This window comes from Ischnura elegans, chromosome 2 (genome assembly GCF_921293095.1).
Source record: "Ischnura elegans chromosome 2, ioIscEleg1.1, whole genome shotgun sequence".
Lineage (NCBI taxonomy): Eukaryota > Metazoa > Arthropoda > Insecta > Odonata > Coenagrionidae > Ischnura > Ischnura elegans.
In genome coordinates, this window is record NC_060247.1 from 142,308,413 (window position 1) to 142,335,949 (window position 27,537).

At 37.6% G+C, this 27,537-nt stretch overlaps 1 protein-coding gene across 2 annotated transcripts in view; it reads left to right on the forward strand.

The window, feature by feature from the left end:
* The window catches only part of LOC124154728 (dedicator of cytokinesis protein 2-like), a 156,316-nt gene that overhangs the window by 59,695 nt on the left and 69,084 nt on the right, over positions 1–27,537 (forward strand). For both annotated transcript variants that reach the window (XM_046528622.1, XM_046528624.1), the window contains exons 10-18: positions 1,505–1,656; positions 9,516–9,624; positions 9,717–9,882; positions 12,334–12,521; positions 18,131–18,231; positions 18,325–18,453; positions 19,860–20,069; positions 20,201–20,372; positions 26,755–26,919. In XM_046528622.1, the coding sequence (XP_046384578.1) occupies positions 1,505–1,656; positions 9,516–9,624; positions 9,717–9,882; positions 12,334–12,521; positions 18,131–18,231; positions 18,325–18,453; positions 19,860–20,069; positions 20,201–20,372; positions 26,755–26,919 (1,392 nt within the window). The remainder of the gene's footprint in view (positions 1–1,504; positions 1,657–9,515; positions 9,625–9,716; positions 9,883–12,333; positions 12,522–18,130; positions 18,232–18,324; positions 18,454–19,859; positions 20,070–20,200; positions 20,373–26,754; positions 26,920–27,537) is intronic.

The following is a 27,537-nucleotide window of genomic DNA, read 5'->3' on the forward strand; positions in this document are numbered from 1 at the left end:
ACAACCCTTAGACCAGGGAATTATTTCTTAGGTCAAAAGTCATTAACGAAAACAGCCAGTGATTTATTTACAGTGAAAATGGCATTAAAAAGTGCTCGTGGAATTGAAAACATTATTTCGAAAGAGTTTGAAAAAAATTTTAAGCAAACCCATTAACTAATTTATTTTCTAAAAAGGCCTCTTGAACAATTTACTTTTACCTTTGTGTAACCATTAAATTGTAAATATATGTTCACTTATGCATGCCTGTATATTTAAATATATTAATATAATGGCTTAAAAGACAGTAGCACCTTTCATTTCCCAAGGATATGAAAAAATGGTGCCTACCACTAAAACCTCTCTATAGTGAACCTCCATACATCAAATTGCCCAAATTTTGGTCCCCTCCATTACGATGTAAAGAGGTTTTAGTGTATAAGGCAGTGGGGATTTGCTGTTTGCCGATCGCATTTGCCAAGACTACTTATTGGACCATTCATATACCTGAACCAATATAACTTGAACCATTTCCTTCATTTGGTATTATCAGAAATTTTGTACGATCGAAATTGTGTTAAATGTTACGTAAAATGCTTAATAAAAGTATATAAGTACTCATGAAACGTGTACCATAAAATAATAAAATGCCTGGAAATGTGGAAATATTGTAGCATTATAAAAACACCGCCAAGATTTTCTATAACACCGGAATCACATGGTTTTAAAACGAATTTTAATTAATTTTGGCAAAGAGTAAAACCACTTTCACGGACCTCTACGCATATGGCACCAGTGGCGTAGCGAGGGGGTGGGGTCTGTAATTCCCCCCTCTCCACAAGTATGAAAACTCAATTACTTTGCTTCTTCATTAAAGAAAAGTCCATATATTTATAAAGTATTTATTTGAAAAATGGAGGTGTTTCCATTTTAAAAAGTGTTAAAATCAGTTTTAAAAAAGCCTCTATTTTCTAACCTTTTTTTTAATATTCCCCCACAACCACGTCGTTTTGGACTCCCCCAAACGACAATCCTCGCCACTCCACTGTGTGGCACCTTTTAGTGACTTAAAAATATATTATTTGTTAACAGAAATCCATTCCAATCATTAAAGACCCTAAAACCTGAAAAAAATGGCTGGTCCTCAATTAGATTTTTTCCACATTTAGTGTTTTAAAATTGTGTCCTTCTTAAATAACTTTAAATCAGGATTCAAATGTATTCACCATTGACTCACTCAAGTGAATGGTGTACCGCAACTGATATTGCTGAAACAACCAAATGGGCCCATCAATACATGTAAAGTCATTCTAGGACAGATTTTTACCTTTTCAAACATTTTTTTTCCTGTTATTTATTTATCTCTATTGAATTTAGCTTGTGATAAGGAAATTAACTCATTGATACATGTAAGTATCTTCTTGAGCTCCCACAAGTTCTACAGTCACATTTTGATCTTTCTGCAGCAAATATTTTTGCAGTTAAATAATTTGTATTATTGATATTTATTTTTTTTTCAATACAGGGAATCATTCAAATGGGAAATCATTGCCTTACTGAATATCGTTCACTTATTTACTACAGAGAAAGTAAACCTGAGTGGCATGAAACTATTAAAATTAACCTTCCTAATTCTGGATTCAAAGGCTGTCATTTGAAGTTCACATTTACCCATAGGTAAGTTCTGATACTAAGTCTTATGTTTGTATTATTTAGTTATCCAGCTTGTAATGTGAACTCAACGTACACAGCAGAAAGTGAAAGATCATTTTAGTCAGGAAATAATATTTCTCAATGTTATGTTATTTGAAGTTGGTGCAAAGTCTTCCAAGGTGGGATGTTTGCAGAAAGAGTGAATAGACTGTATTTTTTGTGTTTGGCCTCCTCATAGTTGTGTTATAGGCAGCGTTTTCTCTAGTGCATTCCAGTAGGTGCAGTCTTCAGGACACAGTACTTGATGTCAACTTTTGCCACAGTTGCAATATAGGCAGTGCAGTTAGGTCCCTTCCCGGGTACACTCTTCCCTCCGATGTGGGACCACACTCAACGGGGCACCCGACCATTATCCCTGCCACTTCCTCAATCATTGAACCCTTTCTTTGTGGGAGTCGGTGGTCAACTTATTGTGTTACCAGTGCTTTCTTATAAATAATTATTGATTATGATTTCTGATAATTTACACTTACATAAAAATAACTTAAATTTTTTGAAGAAATGTGGAATTTTAAACGGATTTGTAGCATTAATAATAACTAAGTTGGGAATTTTTATTTTTACTGAAGGTTAGGCATCACAATTTGCCCAACCTATATGTTGCACGGAGCCGGTCTACAATTGAGCGAATTTTGAAAAGTCGATCTCCTTGATCTGGGAGAGCATTTTCTGAGAAAGGGAGCATTCAAAATATCATTAAGTACCTATCTCTGCTCATGCAATCACCAAATATAGGAATTTTCGTCAGCATGTCCCTGGACCAGTATTCGTGCAGAGAAAGTTTCTTGGTTTGCGGCATCAGTAAATTAATTGCAAGAAAGGTATATATATTTCTTCAATAGTTATGTCTTTCCAATTTTTCAAGCGCGACACTATAATCTCTGGAGAATGCTCAGTCGTATACTTAAAAAAAAAACAATTGGTTTCTTCGGATATCACGGCAACCAATTCATTGGAGAAAAAAATTTCGAAAAACAATCCAGTTTGGGAATTTTCAGATACTGCAGTCTTAAAATTCAAAGATGAGGCGTCAAACTCGTGAATGATTGGAAAAAAATCGCCAGAAAACCAATTCATTCCTTTGGATAAACTCTTTCTCCTTTTTGCGACAATACTTTCTCCTTCATCTGATGAATCGTCTAATGATGCACTCCGTGGTTCCTGCATACTTGATGATGCCACAGTTGAAGTCTCTGGCTCAGATTCTGTTGTTTCCTCTTCTGAATCAGGATAGAAATCTTCATTCTCGCTATTACTTTTGGTGAGGAACTCCAAAATGGAGTCCTCGAGTATAGACTTTTTGACATAACTTGTCTAAAACAGATGCGATTAGTACAGAAAAATGACCACAAGGGCCCTACACAAGGAAACGAGAATGAGAATCAGAAAATGCCTTACTCTGAAGCAAAATTGTGGAGTACCGAGAGAACACTGCTTGCTCAGGAGCCAAAGCTGAAGTGAGAGTGGAATTAGAGATGAGGGAATGCATTGTCATATGGACTGGCATAAGGACTAAGAAATGGGTTTTTTGTGATAAAGTTTTCTTAGAAGTTGAGGAGGTATTCAGCAATAAAGGGAAAAGGGCTGGGAAAAAGGAATGTAGGCCTGAAAACCATTGAATGAACTAACTCAATAGTATATTAAGAATCGCTTTTCGAAGAATCCTAGAAGGCCACCTGAAATGACATTGCGCCTGGACTGTATGAATGCACGTGCGACATCATTGTGGGAGTGGAAGGTTTGGTTTTTCCATGTAGGTTACCCGAGACATCGTCAGCCAGCTGAGCACATGTTCCACCCAGAATGAGTAGCTAACAATAGGGCATACAACGCAGGTACGGAATTGGCTATACAAGTTACATTACCTTAGAATACCGGCATATTAGTAATTACTTAAGGGGAAATGAATAAATCAGAAAATATAGCGTATGTAATGTAAGAAAGCATGCAGATTGTAACATTCATGAGCAATAATGACAATAAAACGACAGCATTTACCCATTACATATTTTTCATCCCATATGGAAGAACAAGGTATTAAGGCATTCACATGAAAAGTTCGTTAAAAATAACACTAAAATTTCACCTAAAATTGGCCTACGCACAGAGCAAAACGAAGAATTCATTCCAATAAATAAAAACTTTGAGTTTGCAAGGAATTATTCTTTGCAAAAACCATTGCCATTTCAACCACTTTAACGTGAATTCCTGTTGTGGGAAGGATCATAAATGAGTGTGAGGGTTGGGCTTAATTGCCTTAGGGGTGACACAAGGGTCTCGCTGAGCTGGATCTCGGGCCGGGCCTGAATACCACCGACCATTGCTTCCTCTGCGGTCACTTCTCATCCCCCGCGACAGCTATACCCGAAGTCCGGTCGTCTGTGTTGAAAAGTTCGTGACAGCTCTACCCTACGTCAGGTGTTCTAATCATGAAAATGCCCATCAGCTCCACCCGACGTCTGGCGTGAAAGGGATAACTGAATAACATGATTTAATTTAAATCATTAATTAAGTTTGGAGCTAGTGGAAATGAGTTTTTTTAGAGCAATACTGTTTAAGACATCATTTTTGCCATCATAGGTTGTCGGGGGCTTTGACTATCACATAAAGGGTCCTCTCATCCTGCCTTCAAGGTCATCGCAAAGCGGAGGCCCAGTTGCGTATGAATGGCATCAAAGTGTAAAAGGATCTGAAAGAGAGTCTCTAACACATTGGTTCTTTCTTTCCCAGCAGCTGTAGGCCCTCTACGTCTCAGGAATACAGTGCAGCAGTTGTTTCAGCAGTAGGAGGTGATTTTTATAGTGGCATAAGGAGTAAAAAGCAAGTCAGCAATGGCAAAACGTAGGAATGCGGATAGAAAAGTAAAGGAGTTATCAAGGAAAAACATAAACCAAGAAGAGAAACAGAAAGTGATCACTTGCTTTGCAAAGAGAGAGTGTCAAAGTGATATTGCACGAAAATTTAAGCTCACTATATCGACAGTCCGCACTATTATTCTGAATTAAGACGAGGTTAAAACATCCATGACATCAGCCGCACCAACTTAAGCCAAGCACTCAACACACACGCGAAGTTCATTGCTGGAAGAAACGAAAAGACTTCTAACTACCTGGATTTATAATGAGTGGTTGAATGATGTTCCTCTATCACAGGAAGTTATTTGTGCAAAAGCTGTGCCTTTCTTTGAATCTATAAAAGAAGATGATTACTCCGAGACATTTAGTGGAAGTTGATCCTTTCCCCATCAACTAGCTTTTAATGTCGGCAAGATGAAATTATTTTAGAAGAGAATGCAATCTTGATCATTAATTTTTAGGGAAGAAAAATTTGAGTTAGGTTTCAAGGCATTTAAAGACTGTTTCTATCTGAATCTGAATCAATGCAGTATGAACCCCGGAGATAGCATGCATTTTTTTCCTAGATGTTTGGCCACCTGCTCGAAAGGTGGAAATTTCAAAAGCTCGTACAAATTTATTTTAGCGAGGAAAAATGTGCATGCCTACTATCTTTAAAGATAATTTAAACTATAAATGTTTGTATAAATAAGGTCTTCTAAGGCTATTAATAGGAATGTATGTGGTTTATAGGAATTCAATACCCAACAGTTATGCTACTGGAAACGCATCCCTATCTTCCCAATGTTAAAATCCTCTCCTATAACACAAATTCGTATAGAGCAAAGACCCCAAGGAATGCATCCATTATGTTAAGCGAGGAATGGGTGCATTCAGAAGAGAATTGGAAATTGGAAGTGAGGAGGCTGTCAAAATGAATATGCCAATGAGCAAATTGCTGATAGCTGTTGCTGTTATGACGGAATCAAAGGGCATTTTATCAATTTAAAAAAATAATTGCAATGCAAAGAGCAGCTTTGCTATGCACCTCCTCCTCAAATATTGATTCAGTTGACTGTGGTAATACATACACTGACCATAGGAATATATTTACTATGGTAGTCAGGGTGCTTGCCATAGGGTAAGAAAAGGAAAAGACAGGGAAATGAAATGTATTGGAATTGGACAGGGAAACGTCGGAAGTCTCAGAATATTTGTCCAATTATGGGAATTGATAATTATTTGGTTCAATGCAGCAGTGTGTGCCGTTGGTGTTTGCATCATACGTTCTCCTTTCCCAGTACGACAAAGAAGAGAGGAACAATCCCCTCCGCCATACTCTCTGATGAAATGAAGACGAAATTGATGCCATGAGGAGTCATATCCCGAGTGGAGCACTTTTTCACCCAACCGCTATGCGCTTGTAGAGTAGGCAAACCAAAAGAAATTGTTTATCTCTATTAATCCTTCCACTGACACTCCACTTCGTTGGAAGAAGATGTAATTGTCATGTCATTGCTGAATCACTGTAGATTTATTTCATACCTGGATATTTCTATAACCAAGCGCTATGCTCCTATGAAGTTGGCAAATGCATGTTTATCACTAGGAAAATCATTATTTTTCAGTATTTGAGGCTTATGTGCAACTTCTAATTGTTTTCTCACTGAGCCATTCTTGATATCTCTTGCTGGAAAAACTTCTTTTCCATGCAATAACATCTTAATGGTATTTTGAGCCATTTCTCAAAGTGTACATAAGAACCTGAAGCTATTTCTTCATGGTGGTAATGAGGATCATCTCCGAGAGTTGTACGGGAAGTCAGACAACCTAAACAAAGAAAAGACAGGCTACCAGGTGAATATTATTGTTGTTGATTATGTTGCAAATTGTTTGATACAGTCCCAAGTCTGTATTGGTGTGGGGGCAACCCTTAATTGCTCTCCGTGATGCAAGAGTGAAGAACATTGAAAAGGATAAATTTATGTTGGAATGTAAGAAGTATTTGGTCTCCATTGTAAAGAAAATAATTGAGGGACGCCCAATTGAGTACAAATTTACCGAAGCAGCATCGTCTGTGGATCCTAAAACATTCCTAAAAAAATTTGAGCAGTGTGAAACAGACATGGATTCTTGTCTTGAGGTTCATGTGTCTTCTGCAAACCTCTTTGCCAGTGCACCACACTGATATCCAGTTGAAAAGGATTGTATCCCAGGTGGATAAAGTATACCTAATGGGATTTAATTGGGATACGGATGGACTGGACTCTTTCTACGCGAGCCAGCTTAACAAACAAGTGGTGGACTTTAAGGATGTCTGTGCAGCTTTTCAAATTATCCTGCTGCTCTCACATTTGGTATTGCCTTTGGAAAGCTAGAAAATGATCTGGATAAGTTAAAAGCTGAGAATCAATTTCTGAAAGAAACTGTTGGTTCTCTTTGAACAAAAATATGATAGTGGAGAACCTACATGAATACTTTCATTGCTCTGAGAAGAGTTTGGAATGGGATTTTTCTTGTGGGAGGAAGTCTGTGAAAGTTGGTTGGGAATTAATCAGATATATACGTGGAACTAGGGCCCAGTACAGAAATGCACTTCAGAAAAGGCGAGAAACGGAAATGGAAATGATGAAGACAAGAAGATTATGTAGGGCAGATTACAGAAAGTTCCTTAGTGTTTGATTAATTTTGTTTAATCTTTCTAGTTGGATGGGATTGCTTGATATGTTTATTTATTGTTCTGTCAGTTGTTTCATTTTTTAAACTCTAATTCTTTTAAGAACGTTTTATCCTATGATTAAAATTCCAGGATGATGAGAAGTGAGAGAATGAGAATTTACCCAAATTTATTTACAGCAGCACACTCCTCCCGACAGGTCATCCTAATGGGGAGATGATGATGGGGAGAGGAGGCACGAATAATGAGAAAACACGGATTGCCCCTAACTATTCCTTTTATTTCTGGTAAATTTCAAAATTTATGCAAATCAAACAATCTATTATTATTCACATACATTGTCTGTTATTTCAGATTGCTTTCCAGGATCTTAAAGAGTTTCCTTTTCCTGACCACGATCTTTTTAGCGGCGATAACGTGATTGTACTCGTACTTCTACTGCTCCGTGTAATACCTAGTTTCCGAAGACCACGCATCCATGGCTGCGAGATCGCAGATTTAGAAAATTGGTTTGCACGAATGCTTCCAAACCACTCCATGACGTTGGAAACTATAGATGTGAGGCAACTTGCGTTGCGTCTCGCACAAGTTTCTTGGCATGCAACTGCTGATCCGTGATCTCGAAGTGCAATTGCTCACCTTGGTGGTTGAAAAAAGGAGCACATAACTCCCATGAAGGTAACGTCATGCGATCACGCCATCGCGCAGCAGCAGCCATTGGAAACCGAGACTTGTGGCAAATTCTATGACTCTTGCTATCTCTACTGCTACTTCCCCCACTGCCTTCTCTTTTACTATTTCCTCCCCCTCCGGTTTGACCTTGGCTACTCGTGGCGGCGTAAACATGCCCGAGTGCAATGAATCCTCTGAATCCCTTGGACTGTATTCAACTGCATGCGAGGCCAAGGCATTACTTCCGGATTTGCGATATTCAATATGCAATTAGAGATCGTCAATATCATTTCTCTAACTTTACGATTGGTTTATCATTGAAGAATCTTTTATAATTAATCAAGAGTTTTTTTTTCCGGCTGCTGATTGCAATTCCAGAGCATACGTCCAAATAGACTTGTAGAAATAATTCCACTTCCAAGAGAAGGAGATTCCAATGGAAATAATAGCCGCAGTGTAGCCTTGCATTCAAATTCAGATATCGTGGTGCTTTTGCATCCCATTTTATTTTTTTATAAAGATCGCGAAAAACGTCAAAGTAGTGTGAACGCGTGCACGGATAATCCGAAAGACAGATAAACGGCAGCAGCCAGATAATTAATCGGGAGTCTGCTGGTGTGTGTGCTCTTTTTTGGACGCATTTGTTGGAAAGCTGTGGCGACCAAATTCTTAGGTTATATGAAATGGGGGAAAATGACCAGGGAAGTGATGTGGGAAAAAGTTCTGGTGTCACATGTAGTGTACCCTAATACTTTTAAAAACATGCCTTCTTACTAGTGTACCTAAAGAAACTGCCGTGAATGTTGTGGAAGAAGTGCTTATTCAGTACCAGAGACTGAACATCCACCCCTCTCCCCACTAAAATAACAAATAGTTAATTCACCTCCCAAAAATTTTGCAAACCAAATTAATTTTGTTTTCAATGTTAATTGCTGTATATACGAACATACTGAGTTAGTCATCTACTGTTGTTCAAATTTCCTTCATACTGGTGGAATAGAAAATTCCGAAAATCTAATTCCAAACTGTGGCGAAAGTGGTGCTGCTTCATTCGTTGCAATACTTTTGAATCCGACTGTACCTCCAATGTTAATTGAATAACTATAAAAAATATGGCCAAGGAAAATCCTGTTGGGATATTTTAGCCTATGTCATCTATGTCATCGTAGTGGTATTAAGACATAATTTAAGTTTCAGTTTTACTATGAACCATTGTAATGGAATACAAAAATAGTAAAGCTTAAATACTTACTTTTTGAGGTTGAAATTCTTCTTTTAATTTAAAAAATTAAACGTGAAACTTGCCAGACTAACACCAACTTACAGACACCTCTAGTGGCAAGGCTGTGTACTGCTGCTCAGATGATCTTTTTTACCTACGTCATATATTTGGTGAAAACAGCATTGGCCCAAGGTACACATAGGTTCAAGGTACAACAGTCTCCTCCATGTGTAATTTACGCAAACACACACTTCAAGCTGATGCAGTTTATCTATGTTACCACCAAGCATTAACTGTCATTTCTGGATTAGTGTATGTAATTTATTTCCATAGAGCAGCAAGTAACTCGCTTTAGGAATTAGCATTAGAAAACTTGAAAAGAATATTCTTCAAAAGTCATTCTTTTCCTTTGATGCAGGTCGGCTATCTTTGGTGCAGAGAAGCCATTTGGAATGTCTTTTATGAACTTGATGATGGAGTTTGGGTCGTTCATTTCGGATGGCAGACATGCTTTGAATGTGTTCATGGTGAGGAACAATGTGAGGAGTGCTTTAATAATTATTAACCATTGGCCCTTATTGACAATGTTACTGATAGGTGGTGGTTTCCTCTTTTACAGATTGATTTTAAAAAGTTTGAAGGAGACAGTTGTCCATATCTCCATCTCCCTACAAAATCAATTGATACAGACATTAAAAGGCTTAATGCCAAAGGCTTGAAATTGAGTGAAAAATGCAAATTTTTTATTCACACTAATGTTTGTTCCACAAAACTTACTCAAAATGGTTAGTATGTAGATTCAATGTTTATTTTCTATTTTTATTTGTTTCTTATCTTTAAATCATAGGAACCTGCATGTGTGTGCCCCTTTACTGTGCTTGGACTAAACTAACTCCACATTTTGTTTTTTTTTTAAATTAGTCACGGGATTATATCATTGCTTTAATCTCTCCATTATACAAAGCAGGATGTTATGAAATTTTTCAATAATACATAGTGAAATTGTGGTCCTTGCAAAAAGCCTATGGTAAATACATGGTGCTATTCGTTAATACAAAGTTTTGATAATATGAAATGTTTTGAAATTACTATCATCGGGCTCAGTCTTCAGGAGCAAATGGAATTCGTTTGTACGGACTAAGGCAAAACATTTGTCAACAAAACTAGTTATTCTGGCGAAAGTAGTAAAAAAATCAGTGCTTCTGACTGTGGTGCTTCAAAGTGTGAAATCGTAAATGATGATGCAGCTTTGGAGGGAAAGGGTTCACCCTTACGGAAGGAATCGAGGAGAAGTAGAGTTCAGTAAATAATATTGTGGCTGACACAATTCCCCTATTTATGTACCTTCTCATAAACATTGCATCGACAATAGGTACTTCGGTTCTCATCTCCCCGGTTCTCCCCCATTGGTTCTCGGTTCTTGATACTCGGTTCCAAGGATGAACTCTTATTATCTGAATTAATGGCAAATTTAAATGAACAACCACAAGAAGTGAATGAAAATAATTTCATTTAAGATGTAAATTAGCAGGAAAGCTCTGTAAAAAAAAACTTAAGATCATCTTCATAAATTTATTTGCCAAGTAAAAGTTTTAAATAACTTGTTGTTAAAGAACGCATGATCGACCAAAATGTCACATTACATCAAGCACCCACTGGGTCTTTCTCCAGATATTAATTTAAAAATTCAACATTTTTTCCCTATCTATTCTTTTTTTGCCAGATATATGGCCTGCAGTGCTGAACAGGCGTTAAATAATAACGCAGTAGTGGTCGATGTTGATTTTGAAGGGCTGCACAAAATATGCTAGGAGCACAGTTTACAAGCTGCATAAATAGTTAGTATAGCAGCTGGATCAATAGTGAAACTTCCCCAACTTCTGGCGACATCATCTGTTAATTTGTTGTAACTTGTGTGTCGGATCAAAATACGTATATGTATTCCGTATTCTGTGATGCACCTTGAATTGTTGCTTTAATTGACAACTTATTTGCATGCTTCACTGTCTCAATTCTCATAACCTCAACAATAAACTGCTCAACACGTCGGTACAGCGGCACCATGGATAAATTGGGCGGCCTTGAGTTAACGGAAAAAAAAAAAAAAAAAAAAGTAATGCAGTGTTGCATTCTGCAGGATAACCACACTTTTCGACGCCTTGTGTAGGTTTATCAACTTACGAACAATCTCTCGGAACGCATCTTGTTTGTTTCTCAAAGAATTACCATAGGTGTACATAATTCAATATTAAGATCACCAAGATGAAACGATTTTCCGCCAGCCGCTGTTCATGGCACGGCACACGGCATTGCAAAGAGCCGTCTCGTGTGAAAGCCGCCCGAATTTCACGTGAACGGCAGCCGAGGAAAAGTCGTATCGTCTGAAATCGGCCTCAATGTAGCAAGGGAGGTCCCCCTGATTGCACCCATTGAGTATATTTCACGCAGGAGACGTTGCATCGCCGGGCTAGATTGAAATGGGCGCAGTGCCGTCAACGGTGCGAATTGACTCGTTGGCATAGAGACCTATGGTGGGTTGAAAGATAGATGTGACTGGTGGATACATTGGATACAAAAATTTTTCTAATTGTGTAATACCTTTTGATCATTTTAAAATTCTTAAAATGCTGAATATCTCACATTTTTCTAAGTTTTTCTCTCAAAAGTTTTTCCAATGCTGTATATTTTGATAATATATAAAATGATGTTTCCTGGTAATGATATTTTGATAATGTTGCCACTCCTCCTGACAAATAAAATAAGAACTATGCCCAAATATTTCAACAATATCTTCCTATGGCTTCAATGGACACGCGGCCAATAGTTTCCAATAGCGTTATATTTTGCAACCAATAGGCTATTGGTCTTTCTTTTCTGAAATAGCAGTTTCGGGGTTTTTCAAGTCAATTGAGAAATTTAAAATAATCTTGTATCTCGGTGGGATTCAAAATTGAGCCAGATTCAAATGATCTGGAATTGCAGGAGAGACTTGAATTTTGATCGGTCGAGGGTTAGGGAAAATAGTAGGCGTCAAATTTGTGGGAACCTTGATGTAGCTCTTGCATCTACCAATGGCAACGACGCATCCCTTAATCTAGCTTATCTCATTTGGCCCAAATGATTTTGGAATACTGATGATTAACTGTATGAGAGACTCAATGAGGAAATACATTCTTGCTTAGCTGCCTTTTATTGTTCTGAATTGTCACAATTTTGTCAACGACTCTTAATTGCAGTGAGTCTGTCAAGGCTGCTGGAGTGGAGGTGTGGTGATCACGTGCTGTTGGACACTTTAAGAGGATTTCTCCGAGTGGATGGCGGTGAGATTGTCAAATTTCTCCCCAACATTCTTGATACTCTCTTCTCCATTCTTGAGGAATCAGTTGATTTGAGGAATTATGGTGTCATCATTTTTGATTGTTTGGTGAGTTTTGAATTTTCAGTAGTCTCTTACTTGTTTTCTAACGAAAAAATGCTTTTACTTCCACCGTAAAGAATGAATCTAGGTATTCAAGATCAATTCTACTCAGTTTATTTACCTCAACAGAGTTATTTAAGTTGACAAGTTTAGTTCTAAAAATAGAAATCACCAAGTAGAAAGAAATGAATTGGTCATGGCCAGACTAGTATAACTGAGCAAGTTAAGGAATTGGAAAGGAAGGGGTAGGAGCTGAAATGGAGGTGAAGGAGTAAGTTCAGGTGCAAATTTGAAAAGGTGTGCATTAGAAAAGAATAAAACACAGTCACAGACTAGCTCAACCACCTAATAGATTACCTAAGGCACAGTTTAAGGTTGGCAGAGAGGCATTGTGTGTCATTGTTAATTTTTTACACTGGAAATTGTTGAATTTAACGCCTCTTATATAAAATCAACTTCTTGATTACTACGCCAATTGCAGGGAATCTTAAGGAACGCTTGAAATAACAACTGCACACGTCAGATTTAACACCAAAACTGAACTGCATTTAATACACTGACGCCACCGCATGGAGGCGCCACAAACACCGCTTACAGATACATCCACAAGGGGGCAGCACACATAGATACAAAATAGCAGCCAAAATTCAAAAATACATATTGAATCTTGTACAATCTTAACACCTCTCCTCAGGATTCAATATTAAAAAAATGAAACTTAGTGTATCATCAGCAAAAGGACAAAAATGGAACAAAAGAACACAGCTCAAAAATACTTCATAAGAGCAGTCATTAACATGGGTAAAAAAAAACTCAAAAGATACCTAACTTATTAGTTAGTCCTTTGGTTCTTGGACCAGTTAGTGATTTTGTCAGCAAGTCAGCTAAATTTTCATTTGTCCTAACATACTTAAAGACAATTTCTCCTCGACAAACTAGGTCTTTTAGGTAGTGAAACTTAACAGAAAAATGCTTTGACCTATCATTAACAGACCTTGTGCTTGCAATGGTTATAGCACTTGTATTGTCCGCAAGTATGGAACATGGCCTTGATACAAAATCTCCCTGACCTATTTCCACCAAAAAATCCCTTAACCACTCAAACTCTGTAGCACTTTCGTACATAGCCACATACTCAGCATGCGTTGATGATGTTGATGGTGACTTTTGCTTTCTACTTCGCCAGCAAATCACTCCTCCACCTAGAATAAAACAATACCCTGAAATAGATCTGCAATCACTCAAGTCACTAGCCCAGTCAGAGTCTGAATATACAGTAACTTTTTCATCAGTTTTAACATAATGTAATGAATAATGTTTTGTCCCCTTCAAATAATGCAGAATGTGCTTCACATTCTCCCAGTCACTTCTCACTGGGTCTCCACAATGTTGACTAACAAAACAAACAGCATTTAATACACTGATGCCACCGCATGGAGGCGCCACAAACACCGCTTACAGATACATCCACAAGGGGGCAGCACACATAGATACAAAATAGCAGCCAAAATTCAAAAATACATATTGAATCTTGTACAATCTTAACAGAAATTGCATAGATTTCCCTTGTGTTGGGTTTTCTCCTAACCAATGCTGCTTCTTCTGATTGCAATGATAGTATAGTAAAGTTTTGCAATAAGAATTAATTAAATCAGCAGTAAAATAATATGTACTCTAAGCTACCAAAGAAACTTTGGTGAATGTACAGCCCCGGACATGAAAATCTTACCTCGCTGGAGCTGAGAGTCCCAAATTGTCAATGCCACAGAACCACGGCCTCACTGCAGGGTACAACAAACACCCTATGAGGGTCTTCTTCCCTGCTGGTAAAAAAGGTTTTGGAGCCCACTGAGGAAGACATAGTGATTTTTGTGATGAAGAGCAGGCCAAAGCTCTTATCCCCCACGTGAGTGACGATTCTTCACGAAGTTGAGTTACAAGGTTTTTTAAAGCTGTCCATTCATTTACATAAGGCATTTTTGTGTGTATCCCTTGGCAGCGTGTGTCAAAATACAAAAGCCAATATTTTGTAACGATTAGATATGTGAAATTGATTAGACATGAATGACATGATTGATTAGACATTGCAAATTTTCAAATGAATTCAAGTAAATTCCTCTTGGCAGTGGCGCAGCGAGGGGGGTATTTTGGGGGATAACCCCCCCAGAGCTCACAGAAATTTTTAAGTTAAATCTATTTTACTTAATTGGATTGATATTACTTATAGAATAGTGTGAGGATTAATAAAATATCCCTCAGAAGACCGTAAAAAATCACCATTTTGAACCATTAATCTTAAATTTTTTCCTGCGGAAGGCCTCCGCACCTCCCGCTTACCCTTGCGGGTATGCAATACCCCAAAGCACCCCAGTATTAGTTGCGCCTGAAACCCCCCCCCAGTCTTAATTCCTAGCTGCGCCCCTGCCTCTTGGGTATCCTGCCAGTCAAGCATCAAAATTGCTGTGGACATCTGGGATAGTGATGGGGTTATTCAACCTTGTCAGTGCAAATGAGACATTGGGAAGAAATTTAAGAGGAATGTACTCTGTGCCTACTCAGTCAAGTTATAGGATGTTTAATGTGTAATCATAATAATAGCATGTAGGAAAAATAAGCTACTTTCAGAGTCGGTTAAAGTTTCAGATTGAACAAGCGGACATCATTTCCTTGCCATCTAATGCATTGCCTAGAAATGCGGAAGGTAGTTCTTTTGTGTACTTAATCCCTTTACTATGTGTCATGTAAAACTGAGAAAAACTTGAAAATAACATCATTGTTGTCCTTTTTGCTACCTTAATTGTGGATATTACATATTTACTGTGTCCATAGGCACTATGTAAGTGCATGAAATACATATAATATCCATGGTACATACAGTAAGGTGCTGTGGATATTTTTGTGCACATTTTTCATACACACTTCAGTATTTTGTTATTCATCCAGAAGACATATTTTAACCGCTGTTATCCAATTTTTTCCGTCATTTATGCTCAAAAGTGTTAAATTTTATCAAAAATATTCAAAATAAGATGTTTTGCTAAGAAATATTTCTATTATTTAAGAAATTTTTGGCGTCATCTATTGATGATTTTCAGATCTGGTGGAGGTAAAAGGCTGTGGTGCTCATAGTATTTTCGTATAAATGGCTTGCGGCGACTATTTAGTCTATTTCTCAAACTACATATTCTACATTATTTAATTGTAGGGTTGATTTATAAGTTAACAAGTTATAAAATGAGGCATTTTTAAAATTTTAATTTGGCATTATTTTATTTTTCATACTTACCTAGAATTCCTTTTTATTATAATATTTTATGCATACAATTATTCATTTTACCAATCTCTGCTGTGATGCAGCAGCTTTAATCACTCATCACTTCCTATCCATGAATATGCAAAGTGTCTTACTGGCAGTGAAGATTTTTCAGGTCCCACACCAGTTGAAGTCCTCCACATTTCCTTTGGACGGTTTGATGAGCAACTCACCCATTGTCCTCTTAAGGAATCAGGATTCCAAGCAGGGATGCAGATTCAGGGAGGGAGTGTATCAGTAGAGTGTACATGTGAATGATATATTTTCGTTCCACTGGGAGGGAACTCCCTGGGCACTCGTCAAGCTAGGGTTAGGTTGGACAAACTGTTTCTGACTTATGGTGCTATTCTGTGCTAATTGTGCTATTAACTGCAAAAATTCATTGGAGAATGGAAAAAATATGGTTGGTTATGAATACGTGTCCCATTTGTGCCAACTCTGTACATTCCGAAGAGTGGGCCTCAGTGGTGCAGGGTGGGGGGGATTTTTGGGGATAAACCCCCCCCCCCCAGCGCTCAGAGAAATTTTTAAGTTTAATCCATTTTACTTATTTGGATCAGTATTACTTATATAACAGCGTTACGATTTATCAAATATCCCTCAGAAAGCCGTAAAACTCGCAATTTTGAACAATTATTCTTCTAATTTTTCTGGAGGAGGGCCCCTGCAACTCCTGCTTATCTTGGTGGGTATGCAATACCCCACACCCCCAAGTATTAGGTGTGCCTAAAACCCCCCCCGCTAGCCTTAATTCCTAGCTGCACCCCTGGTGGGCCTAATCCACGTAAGTCTCCCGACACGCACTTGAGAACTTGGCCACGTATGTAAGCCAACAAAAACGGTTATCTTTCTTGCGGAAAAAGGTTGGTGAATCGATAGACACTTGAGTGTTTCTTGTTCTTTGCCACGAGGTGCAGCTCTGCGGCATTGTCAAATCAGTGAAAATGCTGGACTTAGAAAATTTTCAGCTCCTAGGAGGAAAGATTTTTCTGTCTGGGACTTCTCTTCAAGGTTGATTTCCCCTTAAGCATGGGTAGTGAAGATACCTTTTGCAGAAAATATCACCTCTCATCAAAAAAGACTTAAGTTTCCACAGGAGTGTATTTCACTGATGAATTCACATTTTTGATAATGATGGCAATGTATCACTCAATCTATTCATACATTTCACTGCTCTGTCAACTTTTATTTATTTCTGTTTTCCATTGTATTGGATCCTTAACAACATGCTTAACAAATCCTGGCTTCTTTATTTGGGTCAATTTATTCAGAAGCAGCAGTGTGTGATAGGATCCCAGCATCTAAATGGAAAAGCTTTGATGTTTTCACTTTTACTGTGGCAAGCTCTGGTGACAAAATTGTTCCAATGTTCCGAGTCCAAATTCTTACCTCTTACTGCTTCAGTTAGAGGTGCTATTGAATGAAAGGGTGGCAGATACTTCAAAATGCGTGACATTTTTCTTTAAAGACAGTAACTTGGTAAAATCTGAAGCAAATGACCAAAAACTATTAATTTCTTCTAATTGTGACCCTTCCCCCTTAAATGGCTGATGGGCATGGGTCAGGGGTTCACCTAGATCTCTCAAATAGGCCTTATATTTAATCAGTTGCACAACTTTTTTCATTTGGCGTGATGGTTTTGAAAAGGATCTATTTTTCTGATCTGTCCTAACATACATACTTCATTACTTTCAAGAATTAATCCATCAACATTTCATGTATTTTTAAGCTTCTTGTTTTATCCCAGCAGAATTTCAGTGATGGTTCTTTCGCAAAATTCATGTGCAACACCTGTAATGCCTTGGTAAGTATTTGCCTTTATTCTGAAATTGAGTCTGCAAAATAAGCTGAAAATTACCCCTGGGAGACATGCAACACGGATTGATTATTTAGTGACTCAGTGTCTCTCTTCGCTACGTAGCCTCTCATGTGTGGTCTATGACTGTGATTGTGTCCATGAATATTTATGTGTACTTGCACAGCATTGCTTGAAACATAAACAACAGTTTCAGGCATTAGTTGGTTATAATTGCTTCATATTAAATAAATAACTTTGTTAATGTTTTCAAGCATTGTGCAAAGGCCAGGGCATGCGGATAGTATTTGTAATGCACATGTAATAGTGGGGAGGGATTTTTAAAATTTAAATGCCAAAAGGCTCAAATTGTACAGAAAGACCATGGTAAATAAATAGACTTATTTCAGAATGGACCACATCTAATGACTTGGCCCATATTGGATGTGGTTTCACCAATTTGGCTCCCAGTAACAGAAAATTAACTTTCAAATTAATCTATTTCAGGTCTATGTGCTGGATACATTAGCTGATGAGAAGTATAAGCATTTCCTGCCTGTTCTGAATTTGTATATAGAAGAGAGATTTAATGCACCTGATGTCTACAAGTATGGAAACAGCTGATATGTAAAATTTATGATCAGCTATATGCTACCTGCTTTCAATTCTCTCTGTTGATATCTATGATTAAATCTTTACAGGAAATTGATTGCAATTCTAAATTTGCGCCTCAGCGATCAGTCACTTCCATTCATCTCTAAAGTTGATATTTTAAAATCACTCAAGACCTATGGAATCTTCATTTTAAAGTCAAAAAAACTTTCTGAGAGGTGAGTTTATTATTGTGCCTACCTTTGCATTGGTCTAGTTCTGCAATTCTATTTTATGTCCAATTGTGATAGAGTTTGAAAAATAAAGAGACCCATACTTTTCCTGTCTGTTGACCATTACTGTTGACTCGAGCTATTTTTGGCAAATGATTGACAGTCTGAAGTCTTTGGCAAATTATTTGATGGTGTACGTCCTGGCAAGTGGCGCTCATTGCACCTCAGCCACTCTTCTCAGCCATCCTTACGTTGGCCTCGCACGCTTTGTGATTGTTTGTACTCTTGCGAGTGATCACCTTCTCAATGATCAATCAAGTTAACCAAAACTCTAAAGAGTTCATCAACTCATGGAAAGTGGGTGCCAACTTTCGTGTTTCTTTTTATTAAGCTAATTAGGAGAGAATTTGGCTGATTTATGGGGAAGATTCGTGGTAACTTATCTTTCCTTTCCATCAATTCTAAATTCAATGAAGGTATGTTTGAAGCCATTTTACTGGAATACCCTGAATACCTGTATGTATAAATTCTTCTCGGGATACCGCGTGGGTTAGATTATGTAAGAGTGCCAGCGTTTTGGGTACCAAATCGCTACCCATTCTCATGGTTACTGCAACATATTATCACTTTTACACAGGAAATGTTTTTTTGATTATCATGAAAGGAAACAATGAGTAGCCTACTGGAAAGATGGGACTTCGTATTTTTCCTCTATGTTAGAGTTAAAAAAGGTGTACCACAGGGGTCTGTGTTGGGTCCTTTGCTTTTTTTTATATTCATCAATGATTAACCCAATAAGATTGTAACTTCCAATAATAACGGTATTATGTATGCAGATGATGTACCGTTTTCATCAAAAAGTAAAAATGTGAACACGTTAATTGATGTCAGCAAACATGTAATGACATGGATGCAAACATGGTGTGACCACAATGCGATTATGTTAAATGATGATAAAACTCAAGTGACATTGTTTTCTGTTAAGCACAGCCTCAAGGAGAATGATCTGCGGCAGAACAAAAATGATAATTTTAATACTGTGGAATGTATAAAATTTCTACCCCCCCTATCCCTCGCTGGGTGTGCCCATGAATATGTTCTGTCTATCAAGATAGTCAATGAGCCTTTTGCAGAATATGTACCCAATTAATTTGCCAAATTGTGGTACTAGAGGTACTGGCCTGTAGTTTGTAGATTATTTCTGTCACCTTTATTCTTGTATACTGGTATACAACCTTGGATATCTTCTAGGAATCTGGAAGTAAACCTTCTACCAGGGACTGGTTTATTAATGAGAGTAAAGGTCTTAGAATGAGGGACCCACATTCTTATTCTTATATGTAGCTTTAGATGGTCTGTGGTTTTTTCCTGAAAATTTAATAAGTTTAGGATCTATTTGAACATTCTCTCAGTTTTAATAATAGGCTTCAAGAAATGGAAGATACGGAGGGATTGATAGTGGCCATGAAAGATGTAATAAATGCTGTGGTGAGCGTGTGCCATAGTGGTGCGTTGGACCGAAAAACTCAAGGAATCTGCCTCAAGTATTGCTACCCATTGATTTTTATGATTGAAGATACCTGGAAGTCTAAGGAGCTGGCTGCAGAATGGTGTAAACAATGGTAACTGAGCATGATTTATTTTAAACATTCCATGGAGGAAAGTGTGAGGACAGCATTTTGATTGACAGCAGTTGAGTTACATTTCATAGTTCTACTGAATTTGGCTTATTGTAGTATATTTTCCTTTTCAGCTGCAAATTGAAGAATTTTATCAAAAGTTTTGGCATTCTCAGTGCTCAAGACAATATTAAAATAATCAACGAAATTATTGAGAGCAAGATTTTCCTTTTACCAAAATGGAGACGAATTCTGACTCCAGTGTTGTTAGAAAAACTAATGGAATATTTAAATGCCAGCACTGAGGTAATGCTTTTTTAAATTTTATTCTGTTTGTCTTGAGAGTGATGCTATAGCCATTGAAACTAGTCAACAGCAAATAAAAGTTTGTGGAACAGTACTGAGTTTTTTGCTTCACCATGAGTTTGATGAGAAGTTATCATTTTTTTCCTGAGTACATACATATTAATTTCTGCCTTTGCTATTTCAAATTGTTGCATTGTTAGGGTACACACTTTTATATGATGTATTGAAGTGTTTTAATGCAGTAAAACCTGCCACGAGTGAAGTTTTAGGGCAACTTTTTCCATTTGAGGCAGGTTCAGACTTTACTGAGCATACTAAGTCACTTCAATGAAATACATACTTAAGTGTAAAGGCTTACTTTTTAAATTTTTATGTGCACATATGTGATGTATTGGGACAATCCCTATTGGAAAATTCTAATAAGAACATTTCTTATCAGAAATTGGGTGTTTTTCTTGTAAGAAATATTCTTATAAGAATTAATTATCACATCATCATGCTTAAAACACTTGCGCAAACTTATATAAAAAAGCTACAAATATTTACATCCCTACTGAGAGTACAAAGTTAGCATTATACCTAATTTAATCAAAATGTAGACGCCTATATCTGGTATACAGCAAACCTAATGATTTCCCATCCACCAAATGTAGATGTCTATCATTAGTGTGCAGGGGCGGATCCAGGATTTTTTTCTGGTAGGGGCACAAGCAAGGCCATATCCAGGATTTTGTTCTGGGTGGGGCACAAGGATACCTCGTAATACAAAACGAATGCAATGATAATGGGACCGTATTAAAAATCTTGCATATTTTTGAGGGTCTGGGGGGGGCACGTGCCCCCGTGCCCCCCCCTGGATCCGCCTATGTTAGTGTGCATCAAGCAAGGACATAGAACCTCTGTAAAGTTCACCTGACTGGCCAGACAAGGCGAGATACCATAGAGGTCCTTCAGCATCATGGGTTCTGCATAGGGTTATAACTTACTAGAGGTTGAGGGAACCAAATTTCTGTTATAAATGTTATGAAAAAGTATATTATCTCACCATGGCATCACAGCAAAAAGTGATGCAACTCTCTGGTTAAATTTTCCACTGAATTATATTTGACTATTTTCAGCATTGTATCAAGTAACTTAGTTTAGTTTACTTCATGCTCCAGTAATAGCTATAAATTATAATTGCCAGGCATGTTACTTCGGCACTTGCAGTCGTGTTCATGTTCCTCCTTCATTGTTTATTTGTCCACTCGAAGCCAACGTTACAGTCCACTATTCGCAAATCGCAGTTGAGGATCCGAAATAGCCAACCGTCAAGATGGGAGTTCAATCTTTCATAAAATTATTTTAACGAAAATAATTATCCGATGAAAATTAGTACCCTTCTCTATTTATTTATGAAAATAATCAGGTAATTTGTAAGTACTTGAAATTTTGTTAATGACCACAGCCTTTCATCGATAGCGTGTATATAATGTGAAACTATTTGCGAAATGAAATTGAAAATAATTTAAGAAAATGCTTCACTAAATATGTTTTATACTTCACTGTTGGCAATTCTGCAGGCAAGTGGTAAAGAAAGGGGATAGGTTACTAGGGTAAATTTTCCCCAAATTACCAAAATAATTTCCGTCTAAATTATCTTTTGTGCTTACTGGGATTGTTGGTTTGACTGACACTCTTTCAAACTCGGTAAGGGAACACACCACCTCGTAAAAAAGTGATTGTATGCCGTCTCGGTATTTACACAGCAACGATGGATATCCGTCTGGTGTATATATTCTTATATATCAAATGCCATTTCGGTGGCACGCCCATCTGATACTCGGCTTCATCCAACTTCTTGTTTTCAACAGGTTGCTCACTCTACCCTCACCCCTACTGTCATGAGCTAGCGGACAACCCGAGGTGTTTTGCAATATTCACACGCTTCTCCCCTGGATTCTTTTCTTCTTCTTCAATTATTTTCAGTCGGTCTTTGAAAATTCTCACCAGATAAGCTTCAATGATGAATTCAAATGGCTAGCATCAGGGAGAAACCAAATATCCTGAAAAAAATATCATTTGGTCAATGGCTGTGACTTGAGAGATTTATAGCATAACTCATAAATTGTAACTTGATATATCTTTTGTAAAAAAATGCAGCATCAACTCCCAAGAAACTCAGCTCCGAGGATATAGAGTTTTGCCAGAAAGCTGAATGTCCGTCATATTTTGCCATTTATCTCCGTGATTAAAATGCTTAAATAATGTCAGAAATGGTGTTGTGTTGGGTCTTATTTCTTTTTAAATTATGTGCATATTACTAATATTCCAATGCAATGAAGGTGAACTTTTGAGACACCTTTTGGGCTGATAGGTGGGTCATGCAGCAGTTGACCTCCGTACATGGGGAACTTTGAAGCAGATAGGATGAAAAAGGTAGCCTTTAGCACCACTTAAAGGCAGCACTTAAAGGTAGAAAGAAGGAAGGGTGAAATACTTTTTTATTATTATCCTGTTACGGGTCATTCCATGTCAAATCAACCAATATTTTGACCAAATGACACCCACCGACTCGGATTTTCATGAAACTTACCATGGTCATACATTATGGTATGATTAGAGATTGTGTGCAATTTTAGCCCCCAATTGTCAATTGTTAATGAAATATGAGTAATTGAAATTTGGGTGTGACCCCTAAAGTGCCGCAACGTGTAACACATGGCGATTTTTATTTTCATCCATAACTCCATTCCTGTGAGATGAAAACACATGATTTTTTTTCTAAAGCTAAGGAGTCCATAATGGTCCCACGATTGCCATTAAATATTCACTGCATGAAGTAATTCAGCTGCAAAAAAATAAAGTTTACCAAAAAATCTCGATTGTACCATTTTTCATTGTCAGCATCCACAGGGAAAGGCCATGCGAATACAGACTCATGGTTCAGTTTAAAGTAATCATTAATGTATGAGCAAAGATCCTGATGAAAAAAAATCATAAGTTCGGCGTTCCTTTAAGTAAAAAAAAATTCTCATTCATGGTTACGGGAAAAAATGGCATTTTTTTCAAGGCACGTAGAAATTACACAATTTAGAGGAGAGATAAGCTTATACTCATGATTTAATAATATTGGAGCATGCATTATTTCACTATAGTGTATGCTGCTGGCTCTTAGAGTAGGAAACACACAAGCAGTCATGTGCATGTACTCCCCCACATACTGCTAATTTCGTGCTATCAGGACTATTCGAGTAGAGGGAGTTTTAATTTTAAAAAAACTGCATGAACCATGGTAGACTATTACATTCTACATTCCTTTTAATCTTAGTACAAAGACCAGATACATTTCATATCCAGATGTATTGACATCACAGGAATCTACATTATTGAATGTCAACGGGAACCGTCATCAAATCATTTGAATTGAGAAATCTTTCAGGTACTTCACCCTAATGCTTATTTTCAATGTTTCATTTAGTGATTCTCTGTCATTGGAAATAAGGCAGCCGACTTTGATGACCTGTTGACTAAAATGAAGAATAAATTGCCAACAGTTAGCTGGCAGGGTAAAATTCAAATGTTGACCCTGGCGGCACTTTAGGGGTCACACCCAAATTTCAATTACTCATATTTCATTAACAATTGACAATTGGAGGCTAAAATTGCACACAATCTCTAATCATACCATAATGTATGACCATGGCAAGTTTCATGAAAATCCGAGTCGGTGGGTGTCATGGCCTGGTTGATTTGAAATGGAATGACCCTTACTTGATGTTTTATTTTGAAGCTTTTGATTCATAGTCTTCGTAATATGAATCCGTTTGATTTCAGAGAGATGGAAAGCATAGGAGGGCTGATGGGAGGGGGATATTGGATTTTGGGAAATGCGCTATGTAGTTACCATCCCACGCCACTGAGCTTCTCCCTATGATAGTTCCATCTCTTGGGGAAGATTCAAACACGTAAATGACACATTGTAAATACTTTTTCTCTGTATTTTCTTCTGTCTCATTTTCGTCAAACGATGGATGCAGGAAAATTACACAATTGGACTGTGATCTTCAAACAATGAATGCAGGAAAAATAGGTATACTTTGGGGACGATAGATGCAGGAAAAAATTATATAGTCTGTATGGGATTTTATGTGGGACCAGGAAAGGGGAACGATGAATGTGGGAAAACGATCAATGCGGGAACGTTAAGGCGAGGTTCCACTGTATTGCAATTTTCTCTTGTTATTTGATGATCTTTGGATTCTGCAAGTATTTTTGAATAATTACTTGTGAAGTTTTCACTGAGCTCTGCTGCAGCCTTTGTTGGGTATGTAGTCAACATCAAATCCTATTTCAATGAGGATAAAACTTTGATGACTCCCGAATTCCGGGTACTCCGGCCACGTTAGTCATATGTGATTCACAGCAGTTTCAAAAGTCATCCTGCTTTTGTCTTCCGCTCCAAGGTGAAAAGTGTTGATTTTTCCCCGCATTATAAAGTACAGGGCGCCTTGTATAGCAATGAAAATAGTGGTTTTTTGGCAGCATGGAATATTGGTCTAGCTTTGTTGTAACTAGAAAGCTTAGAGTTAATACAAGGTTAAAAAGCATAAATAATGTCAGAAATGCATGGCGATTGGTCTCATTCTTTTTTGAATTTTGTTCATGTCATTCAACCGCTGAAAACTGTTGTTAGATACCTAAGTGTCCAACAAGTGACTCACAATGGCATGCAGAAAGGGGGAGCATAGAAGCTGGTTGGCTGGAAAAGGCCAGTTGGCAAGAAGGGGAGTGACGACACATGTTTCATTTGGCCTAGTTTAACTTGGTGTTTTCCTTCAAAGGTAATGATTTATGCTCTGTGTGGTTCTGGAGAGGAGGAGAATGTCAGGGGCATGGGTCCAGGGTTGATGGAGGGCGATGAAGGGAGAGAAATCTGTGATGTAGTTACTGGGGATGGACGGATCCAGGATTTTTTTTCCGATGCAGATCTGGATCGGATCCTTGATTTCCGGCGTCAGATCTTCGGATATTTTTGGATCCAAATGCATTTTCAAATTCCTGTTATAAAACGAAGTAATCATTCAAGCTTCCTCTGGGTCCGTACTATCAAAGGAATGCTATATTGATTGATGGCAAGATATGTGCCTGTCATATTTTGCCTCAAAATTTTCTGTGGCTGAAATTCTGTTACGTAACCCATGTGAGAGCTTTTAAACAAAATGGTTCATGAATAGGACAAGCATTGAAATGTGTTGGTGCATGTAAAGAGAGAATCGGAACTCTTTCCACTCTAATGGGACACTGCATTCACGGAAGCATTAGTTTAAAATTTCAGATCCAGAATTGATCTTTAGCTCCGATGTGTCCGATGAAGGGCAACATCCGTGGATATTTGGATCCGATGTATCCGATCCGACCATCCCTAGTAGTTATTATTTATGTGGTTACTTCCTATCCTACAGTGCTGAGCTTTCCCCGGTGGTTGTTCAATCTCTCGGGAAGATTCACACCATGTGCACGTCGTATTTTTCCGTAAAATTTTCTGTGGCTGAAATTCTGTTGAATAACAGCTGCCAGAGGCTTTAAACAAAATGGTAGGACAAGCATCGCAGTGCATTGGTGCATGGGAAGAAAGAATCAGAACTCTTTCCACTCCCTCTTATGGGATGCTCAGTTCACTGAAGCATCAGTTTAAAATTTTGGATATAGATTGTATTTCTTCAGCATTTTTGGATCTGATTTCATTATCCAATGAAGTGCATTGATATTTGGATTTGATGTATCCAATCCAATGTATCTGATCCGACCACCTCCTTAATTGTTATTTCTTAATTTGAATTTTCAATGTTTTGTGACTTTTTTGGCATGTGTAATAGTTCTAAAGATGACGGTATTATTGTTGAAACTGGCAATGGAGTCCACTTTTTGTCCCACAGAGAGGTAGGGTAAGATCACAAAATGAGGCTTTGCATGCTGTTGTTGCCATCATGTAGAGTCACTTTATTTGCTTTCTAGAAAAAAATAAGATTCTTTTTCCTTGGATGACCTTGGAAGCCAGACTGTGGGCACTGAAACTTTCCTTACAGTGGCTCATTACTATCTGTAACACATTTATCAAATACTCTCTTTACTGATTGGATCCATAACAACAATCTATTTTGAACATGTGTCGTTAATAGTGCTCTGGAAATGTTAGCAGATTGTGTTTTGCACAAATGAATTCTTCCCCGATTATTTTTGACTTCTGTTTTGGGATGAAGATGCAATAGAAATCAAAGAGTGGAACCATCCCATCCCCACTTCCACTAAATTTCCATCCCTACTTCCATAGTTTAGATTAATGATTTGCCAATGCATATTATCCTGATGTTTTAGCTGTCATATTTTTTTATGACTGCAGGTTGAACTGTGCCTCTGTGGGTTAAGTGGTCTGCTAGAGCCTCCTGAGCTGTTGCAATTTGATGAGAATGAATTCCAACATCGTGCCACTTCTGGAATGATGCTTTCTCTTTTGGAGAATGTAATCGAAGCTATAAAAAGGTTCACTCGAAGATCAGTGGCGACTGTAAGTTAATTTTTGTTGATATTATTGCATGTCACTCAGTATTGTGAGATACTGACTTGGTATTAATGAACCCTGGGGAAGGTTTGTTTTGTGCTTCAATTCTTGCTTCCTCCAGTTATTATTATACCTGGGAAATATGTGGAAAAAATATGGATCAATATGTTTTATTTTGCCATTCGTGCAAGTATTTTTGGAAGTTTGTTCACCACAATTTCTGTAATCCAACATGTTCAATAATCTGGTATCTCAAGCTAGCAACCTCTCAATGAAAAAAATAGTTTCTTTCAATTTCAAGTGAAAGATTTCTCTATCTATAGTAAGAATTACTTCTGTGGTTTGGTTTCTATTTAGGGTGGTGCCTGTTCTTTCTTATATAATCAGTATGAAGTACATGTTATGCGACCCACTATATTAGGCCTTGCTTAGCGCAAGGGATGCATTCTTAGGGGTCTTTGCGCTATACAAATTTGCATTATATGAGAGCGTTTTAACATTGGGAAGATAGAGATGTGTTCCCAGTAGCATAAGTGTTGGGTATTGAATTTCCTGTAAACATTTATAGCTTCCTCATTAAAATAAATTTGTACGTGCTTTTGAAATTCCCACATTTCGAGCGGG